Source organism: Sinocyclocheilus anshuiensis, unplaced genomic scaffold, assembly GCF_001515605.1.
Source record: "Sinocyclocheilus anshuiensis isolate Anshui unplaced genomic scaffold, SAMN03320099.WGS_v1.1 scaffold957, whole genome shotgun sequence".
In the NCBI taxonomy this organism is placed as follows: Eukaryota; Metazoa; Chordata; class Actinopteri; order Cypriniformes; family Cyprinidae; genus Sinocyclocheilus; species Sinocyclocheilus anshuiensis.
Window position 1 is genome coordinate 152,876 of NW_015557101.1, and position 9,312 is coordinate 162,187.

At 37.3% G+C, this 9,312-nt stretch overlaps 1 protein-coding gene and 1 long non-coding RNA gene across 2 annotated transcripts in view; one reads left to right on the forward strand and one right to left on the reverse strand.

Moving 5' to 3' along the window:
- The window catches only part of LOC107677528 (ecto-NOX disulfide-thiol exchanger 2-like), a 190,263-nt gene that overhangs the window by 105,550 nt on the left and 75,401 nt on the right, over positions 1-9,312 (forward strand). Inside the window, exon 3 of the mRNA XM_016472458.1 lies at positions 5,559-5,690. Within this exon, the coding sequence (XP_016327944.1) occupies positions 5,559-5,690 (132 nt within the window). The remainder of the gene's footprint in view (positions 1-5,558; positions 5,691-9,312) is intronic.
- LOC107677529 (uncharacterized) overlaps positions 7,614-9,312 on the reverse strand; it is a 1,913-nt gene continuing 214 nt past the window's right edge. The window contains exons 2-3 of the long non-coding RNA XR_001632859.1: positions 9,154-9,159; positions 7,614-7,623 (exon numbers count right to left, since the gene is read on the reverse strand). This is a non-coding gene — a long non-coding RNA (uncharacterized LOC107677529). The remainder of the gene's footprint in view (positions 7,624-9,153; positions 9,160-9,312) is intronic.

Consider the following 9,312-nt stretch of genomic DNA (forward strand, 5'->3'; position numbering starts at 1 on the left):
TTTGTTGTTTTTTTTTTTTTTTTTTTTTTTTTTTTTTTTTTTTTTTTTTTTTTTTTTTTTTTTTTTTATTTATTTTTTTTTTTCAGGATTATTTGGTCAATAAAAAGTTCAAAAGAAAAAAAAAATCTTTCTGGCACCAAACTTTTGAATAGTAGTGAATATATAGTATAGATTGATAAACACAGTGGATATACTATATTTTGTGTATTTTAACTCAGCTGGACTCTCAACCGATTGACTGATCAGCATGTCGATACTGATTTCTGACCATAAACACAACACAAGTGCTGTACTACAAATCACTTTTAATCAGATGAAAACCTCAGACATTTTGTTTGCGTTCAATAGGAAAATCGAAAGTGTTGAAAGTGTAATTACTCAAGTGTTCGTACTTCATCCTACCTTCATTAAGACATGGGCAATCCATAGATGTATGAATGAAGATTGCATTCAATAAGGCTCTGGAGACACATGAGCACTCTCATAGAAGTGTTTATTTTGTGAAATGATTACGCTTATCGCTTGATAGCCATCATATGGTCTCAGCAGGAGGGCTCTCAGCATGTTTGATGTGTAAAGCTGGAACACCTGATATCTAGTGTTTCAGAGAGATCTCAGTCTCAAGGACCTGCACGGCCTGAACCCTGTAGAAGTGATCTGTGGGATCAGATGGAGGTGTTTTCTGCTTGGCGTTTGACACTTGAGTTTAAAGCAACAATCTTTTGTTGTATGCTGGCTTAACTTGTCTTTTCAAGGTGATCCAAAAGGCTGATTGAAATCGTGATGGTTTGACATAATGAGGTTTGCAATTGTGGCGCATCCCTAAAGAGTTCATTTGAATGCTTGCCTGCCATCTCTAGCTTGAAAAATCTCCCTAGAGAGGGTTCAGTCTTACTTATGAAGTGAGAAAGTAATCTACACGTGGCTTTCGAATGAGAATGATTCAAAGTTGTATTTTAGAACATATTTATCCGATTGTGTTTGATCAACACACTACTTGGCAGTTTAGCAATTGCTTTGTGCTAAATTATGCAGTGTAGAACAAATCAAAATATCATGCTGAATGTCAGATTAAGAGCTGTTTAGACAGTCAATGTCTTGTGATGATACACAATGACAGTGTCAGGTATTACACTGCACATATGTTCACATTCACAAGAGGAATAAATATGCACAGGTATGCTATTAAAATAATCTCTATATATTGACCTAGATCATTTAAATACTATGAATTTTGTTCGTATCTTAAGTTCTTATTTTAATATTCCCTGTGGCATTTATTTATTGATTGATTGATTGATTTTCACAATGACAACTTAATAGGGTAGTTCACATAAAAGTGACAAATTCTGTCATCATTTGCTCACCCTCATGTCATTCCAAAACATATTCCAAATTCGTGAATCTTCCATGCAACTCTTCATGACCCTCAACTTCCTGCTAAAGTTGTCCCCGTTGCTGAAGAGCAAGTAATTGTCCGTCTAGCTGTTAAGACCTTGTAGATCGTAAAATAAATGTCTCTGAGTTTTTCTTGGCCTTCTGAGGGAGATTTGGGCAGTGAGGCATGGACAGCTTTATTGAGAAAGTTTTGTGACCACACAGTGGCAAAGGTGTGTGTGTGTGTGTGTGTGTGTGTGTGTGTGTGTGTGTGTGTGTGTGTGTGTGTGTGTGTGTGTGTGTCAGAAAGAGAGCTGTAGATGAAGAAAAACAGGCCTGTGGGGACCCTTTCCCCATCCATCCTCTGTGACTTTCAAACAGCCTTTTTTTCTAATTGCTCCCTCTCTCAGAAGTTTTAGAAAGGTGACTTAGAGACCCAAAGGACATTTAAACCTAAAGAGATGAAACTGTCCCCAGGGAAGTCACTTCCTCCCAAAGTGGGTTTGTTAGGTCAGGACAATCAACTACAGTGAGTACATACTGTAAACCCCTCTGGAAATGGACAGTAATAAAGGACTTAGTACTAAAATTAAATTCAGTATTTTCAATAACTAAAATCTAATTCAAAATATTAACAAAAACTATAATAGTGTCTCAATCATACTGAAGTACAACAGTGTTATTTTCATATCATTGAGACGTTATTATATTTTTCTGTTAATATTTAGATTTTAATGATAAAAAATATTATGATAAAAATATTGAATTCGATTTTAGTTAAGTTTTTGATAATTTTGTTGTTGTTGTATTTTTCATTAATCTTTGTTGTTTTTAAATATGTTTATATAGTGCTTATTAAATTCAGTTAAATTAAATATTTTAGTACAATCGAATTAAACTAAATGAAAATGAGAAGTGTAGCCTAGGCAAACTAGCTGAAATAAAATAAGGTTAGTTTTTTTTTTATATATTAATTTATTCCAGTTAACATTTATTTTATTTTTAAGTAACAGCATTTTTATGGATTTAGTTTGATTTACCTATAATAACCCTGTTTGCATTTTGGCTTAGAATGTTGGCATGTGCATAACTACATATTTTGAAAATATTCTGAACAACTAGTCGATTAAAACAAAAAATAAATAAATACAATTCTAGATGAACGAGTCAGTGTCATTGTTGTTGGGCAAATAGTAAATCATCACCATATTATATATGGCCAAAGAGATTTCTTGGTTGCATGCTATTTCACAAATCCCACAGCCATTTTTATGTCAATATATCTTTATCTTTATATATACATATATATATATATATATATATATATACACACACACGCACACACATGCATATAAAGTTGCTTTAAACTTTTAAACTTTTTAAAGTTTAAACTTTAAACTATTAAGTCATGAGTTTGTTCAGGTGGTTTTACTCTTTTTACTCTTCGATTGTGCTCCGTCATCAGTTTCATCCTGGCAAGACAAATGGCCTCTTCAGGCTTGGAAGAGGCGGCGATTGGTCCAGCAAACATCCTGTGCTGTTATTGAGCAATCTTTGCATTTTTTGCTTGCCAATGAAAGTGCTTTTAATGAGTTACAGTTCCTGACCAAACAAAGCTCGTATCCTCAGCTTGTATACAAGACTTGCTTCTTTTCGTCAGAAAGTGAAGTATGGGCTTACATTATCCATAGCAAACTTAAACACTTACACAGCGTGATGCTTTGATGGCAGTGTGTTTACACTGGATAAGGCTTTTGTAATGTTCCTCTAGCCTGATCTGAGTGTGTGAGCGCTGTGGACTGGAAATGGAGCAGAGAGAACAATTGCGGGATTTTTTTGTTTGTTTTTGCCTTGAGCAAAAGCAGTGTTTCTGAAAGTCTCACAGTGTTCTCTCACTCTGTTACCGCGCCATCACCAGCATTATATGCATGTTAACGGGCCAGAATACAATTCCATGTCAGCGTAATTTCACCATGTATTAAAACGTGTTAATGGACTGTTAGCCGTCAGAATGAAAGAGAGATGGAATTGTGATGATTAAAACTGACTCATATAAATATATGTAAATCAAAAGTTTGGGGTCAGTAGGATTTTTTCAATTAATTAATTTATTTTTATTAATACTTACTCAGCATGGATGCATTCAATTGGTCAAAAGTGACAGTCTAGAGTCTAGACACTTAAAATGTTACAAAATATTTTTATTTCAAGTAAATGTTGTTCTATTATTATTCATCAAAGAATTCTGAAAAGAAAACTGCAGCTGTTTTAATCATTACTAATAATTACAATAATTTTTCAGTTGAAATAATATTTCAAAATATTTTTGTTTTTAATGTATTTTTTAATCAAATAAATGCAGCCTTGGGTCACGTATAAGAAAGTTCTTTCAAAAACATAAAAAAGACTCCAAACTTTTGAACGGTATTTAGTTTTGGAGTAAAGTTTTTTTAACCAATAAGTGTGAAGTGATTGAGGAGCGGAAAATGGAAAATCCGGCGAGGATTTGGAACGGCGTGATTACAGACTGCTTTCGGCGGGGAGGGAAATTGCCTGTCACTCCAATCCGCTCACACCACTGCCGCTGATACAGATGATTAAACAACTGCTTTCACTTGAAACCCTGGACCTCTGCAGTCTGTTTTGGATGACTGAGAGGAAGACATCTGAGAGATGAGCCGTGGACGATGTCTTCTGAGAAGCTGCAGAAGATCAACCACACACACTTCCTGAAGCATCAGAGCGTGATTTCTGCTATCTGCTGAATCCAAAACCAGGATGGTATTGGTGAAATATGACTTTGAATTCACTCTGATGTCATGTCAGAGTGATTGAGTTTCCGAATGTTAAAATCGATCCATGTCTTTGTCCATTTTAATCAATGAAATGGCAGGCCTTCGACATTTAAAAGTAGTTCTGTACGTCATTCAGGTTCCTGCTTCATTTTTCTGTTTGAAAAATCACTTTATTATAGCCAGTGTTACCTGGTTCACTTTGTTTTTCAGTGTTTTGCAAAGAAGTATAGAGGTGAATAAATAGAAATTAATTATCAACAACAAAAGCCGCACATGGATCCATGTTGGCACTATGAGTGTTGCCATAGAGACTAATCATTTCAGAGTGCGAGTACGTGAACAGCTGAGAGCAGAATCAGAGTTGTTGACATATAGTCATGCTAATTCAGACATGACGTGATGCTATTTAAATGTTAAAAGATCCCGTAAACCCTTGAAGGGTAATTTATCTTCAAATAAGGAAACGAAGCATGAAGTCACGATGTCGAGAAGGTCATTTTTTGTTTTCTGTTCCAAATAAATTTTAGATATTTTGACCAAAACCACCTTTGATATCCATCTGGAGAACCTGAAAACGAATTATCACTGCTGTTTTTCATTAACTCTGTATAATAATTCCCTGACCAACCACGAAACACAGTGACATTTTCTCAGTAGTCAGTGGAAATGATCTCCTCCGCGCAGGACGCATATGCTCTCTCACACACACACACACACACTATAAGCCCAGCGGTGACACCTCGATAAATGTAACCATGAATGTGTTTTTTGTGGTCAGTAAGAAATTAATACTTTTATTCAGTGAGAACACGTTAATTAAAAGTGACAGTAAAGACTTATACATTGTTACAAAAGATTTCTCATTCAAATAAATGCTGGTATTGAACGTTCTATTCATCAAAGAATCCTGAAAAAAAATGTATCACAGTTTCCACAAAAATATGAAGCAGCACAACTGTTTTCAACATTGATAATAATCAGAAATATTTATTGAGCAGCAGATCAGCATATTAAAATGATTTCTGAAGGATCATGTGACACTGAGGACTGGAGTAATGATGCTGAAAATTCAGCTGTGATGCACAGCAATCAATTACAATTTAAAATATATTCAAATGTTCAATATTCAAGTGTTTTTAGCTCAGCCTTGGCAAACATAGGAGACTTCTTCCAAAGACATCAGAATATTTCACTGTCCCCAAACTTTGAACAGTAGTATACATCAGCAACTTCTTAGACCCTTAAAAAAATTTGGTTACATAAATGTGGACTAAATGGGATTATTGAGTAACAAATTCATCACTGAGATCTCAGGTCGCACAAATTCCAGACAGAGGCAAACACTTTTAAATATAAACACAGATTATGTTTTTCTCTCTCTTTCAGAGGGGCTCAGAAATATTGCCATGGACTCCAACTCTTTAGCCATGCCCATGTCGGACCCTAATGCTTGGGCGACTGCCATGAACAACCTCGGGATGGCCCCCATGAGCATGACTGGACAACCTATCATGTCAGGTAAGCTATCAACTCACCATACTTTACAATGGCATTTCTATATATATATATATAGAAGTGTAGCCTAGCACTTCTAACTACTGATTTTGGATATCGTGAAAACATTTGCTAGTGGCATACTTTTTTTCCTGGTAGACTTCCACTCTTTTACTGAGATATATCTGTGGAAAAGTCTGTTCTTGTTAGTTTTAGATGGATGGGAATTTGGAACATTATCCCAGTCATTTTCTGCTAAGGTATTTATTATATATTATATTTTAGTATTATTTTTGTACTATTGTAGTATTTTGAATTACCTTTTATTTTTTATATTTTCAGTTTTATTTTATTTTAATTTTAGGAATTTTTTCAAGTGCATTTGGCATTATTATTATTAGTATTATTGGCTTTAATTAATATTTCTACTTAGCTTTATCTGTTTATTTACAGTTTTAGTTAAACCTATTTCGTTTAGTTGCCAACTCAACATTTCTCATTTTCATTCCAAGTGTATTTTTTTCCTTATATTTATATTTGATCTCATTTCTTTGTCAGTTAACAAAATTGTTTTTAATATTTTTAGTGTTTGTTAACAACACTGGCCTGTGCTGTCATGGAAACTGCAGTGTCATTATTTGAATCAGCTAACACTTTGTTTCACACGCTGTTATTTTGCTGTCAGATTTCAGATGTACTCACCCCATAATCATCTTATAAAGATAGAACTGTGGACTGGTTGTATTATGTTCCGGTTCTGTCTAAATGACCTGTTTTTGGATCAAATAAGCTGTAGTGTGGACCAGCCTGCAAAAGATCTATGTATGTTTGCTAGTCTACCTCCCTGTGCTGCAGTATTAGCCAGAGACTGAGGCTGATGCATCCTGTGGGCCAGAAGCAGAGCGCTCGACTGAGTCAGGAAGAGTGTGAAAGTACCAGTGTGAAAACTTCAAACACATTCCCACAGTGCCGTCAGAGTGGCCAATTACTTTCAGGGCTTTTTCATCTCATTGGTTAGTCAGAAGCACAATGCGAAGGAATGGCTGTGACGCTGGGAGCAGAGGCTGCGTTATGCCAGCTGGATGGAGCCGCAGAACATCTCAGCTGGTGCGCATGAGTCACTTAAACCTACACATCCACAGCGCTCATTTCAGAATTAATTTCTTATTTGCACTGCATCGTTTATTAGCGAGCGCAAAAGGTGAGCGATCCAAAATGCCATTGAAGCGTCGATTTAATTCCAAAGAGATTAGAATGAAATGCAACTGCAAGACGGATGGATTTTCATTATGCTGAAATGAAAACACTAGAGGGTCATCCGACAGGCAGCAAACATCTCATTTTTGTTCTTTCTCCAATATCATTCAAAATGATGGGCTGCATTTATCAGTAAACACACCGGGCGCAGTTTATACGGGTATGTGTCTTTTTTCTTCTCAGGTTTTAGAGTCGATTCTCTGTGGAGTTTCGTAAATCACCTCCTTCGTCTTATTTAAAGTCACATTTGCAGCAGCGCAGTCGCAGATATATATGCGCGGGTGTAGCACGCTATAGGCGCATGTTTCAAATGAAGTGGGCCGTGGGGATGCTCTAGCCACCTACGCTATTTTCCTATCAAATTTAATTTGCACTGTTTACGCGTCCACCACACAAACGTCTCGAGCTCCCATTTTGCGAGATCACCGTCCGAGAGCAAATTATGGAGTTTGCCTAGCGGTTTATAGACTGGCATTCGGAGGAGAGAAATGCTGATGGCAATTTTATGTCAGAAAGACTATGGAGCCTTGATCTGTGAGCCATGCAATGAGCTGGAATGAAACGGCTCTTAGTGCTGTTAATGTGTCCTGGCTCCCAGGAGCTCGCTCCCCCAGTACTGTGGGTCTTTTATTCTAATCAGTCCCGCCGCCGGGATTTCTGGGAGCCTATTTGCCTCCTCTTGCTTCCTGCCAGGCAGAGACTCGAAGAATACAGATGAAGGCCTTGAATCAGGGTGTCACAGCAGGTCACTTCTGCCACATGTGTATAGATATTTCTCGACTTTCCTTGTCCCGATTTCTTTCCTTGATTGTCATAGCCTGCTTAGCAGGAGGCAATATAAAGTACACAGCCTTTGATCTGAGCTTTCTGCTGACCCGTCCTGTCCACCATGCTGCGGGGAGAACTGGGCTTGCACGATGTTGTTATGACCCGCACTGTTCAGTCTGCATTGGCTCAGGCTGTGTTTTGATTGGAGGCGGAGGGAAGAGGCAGTACTGTCTGCCTCAAGTCTTACCTCATTAATCACACAGAGGGAGCAGCTGTTGCCTCCAACATCCTAACAATCTCCCAAACTAAAACTTGCCACAAACTCCATTCCGTTCCTGTACTGTGCTGCCTCAGCAAGTTGTGTGGAGTTATACGTTTATGAATATGACACTGAGTAGTCCATTCAGCCAACCGTCTAATCAATCCCGCCTCCATTACGCACAGCTGATGCCATGATCAACAGAGAGATGAAGTACGTTTCTTTTCTAATTCAGAGCGCAAACTTTTATTGTGCAGCTACAAGGACTGTGCGATTATAGCAAGAAATTATACCTTTCATTGAAGGTATCGAGTTTTTTTTTTTTTTTCTTCAGTAAAATAACAATTCTTCTTTTTTTATATATATATAATTTCAACCAAACAGCAACTGATGTCAGTTAACATCTGTTTTTCAATATTTTTAAATAGTAAACATGACACAACAGTAGGGATATGCTGGTATCAAATTTTTATGTTGCGATTAATTGCTAATGCTTTAATCACGGTATACGGTATTATCACGATATTGAAATTTAGTTTTAAAAAAGTGCTGTCATAATACAGTATAACAGGTTTAATAACTTTTTTCTTATAACAAAAATAACAACATTTAAATGCAATAAAGCAATACAGAAAAATGTATAAAGTTAAAAGTTTTACACAGATTAAAGTGCAAAAGAACTATAAAGACCAATAGGTATGAACGAGTTTTACTGCAGGGTTGAAAAACAAAAAACTGGTCTGACACCCCACACCCACTCCGACCGTCTCACAACACAGCCATCAACACCCTCCCCCTCCCTCCCCCCTACTGTTTCTCAGCTTGTACTCAAGATCTGTGAAGAGGATGTATGCAAAGTCGTCAGGAAGCAGAAGATAAGGAAAGCCAAAGGCCCAGACGGTGTCTCTCCAGCATGCCTCAAAGCCTGTGCTGTCCAGCTATCATCCATCTTCACATTGATCTTCAACAGATCCCTGGAGCGATGCAGTCAATATGGGATTGCACTACATCCTCCAACATCTGGAAAAATCAGGGACTTATGCAAGGATCTTGTTTGTGGACTTCAGCTCCGCTGTAGCGAATCAGCTCATGGGGAAAATGAATAATTAATCATAACTAGTTATAATTAATTATAAATATTTAGATCCGCTGTAGATATTCCCCACTGCTCTTCTCCCTCTACACAAATGATTGCACCTCTACTGACCCCTCTGTCAAACTCCTGAAGTTTGCAGATGACACTACAGTCATCGGTCTCATCCAGGACGGAGACGAGTCTGCTTACAGATAGGAGGTCGAGCAGCTGGCTGTCTGGTGCAGTCACAACAACCTGGAGCTGAACACGCTCAAAACTGTGGAGAG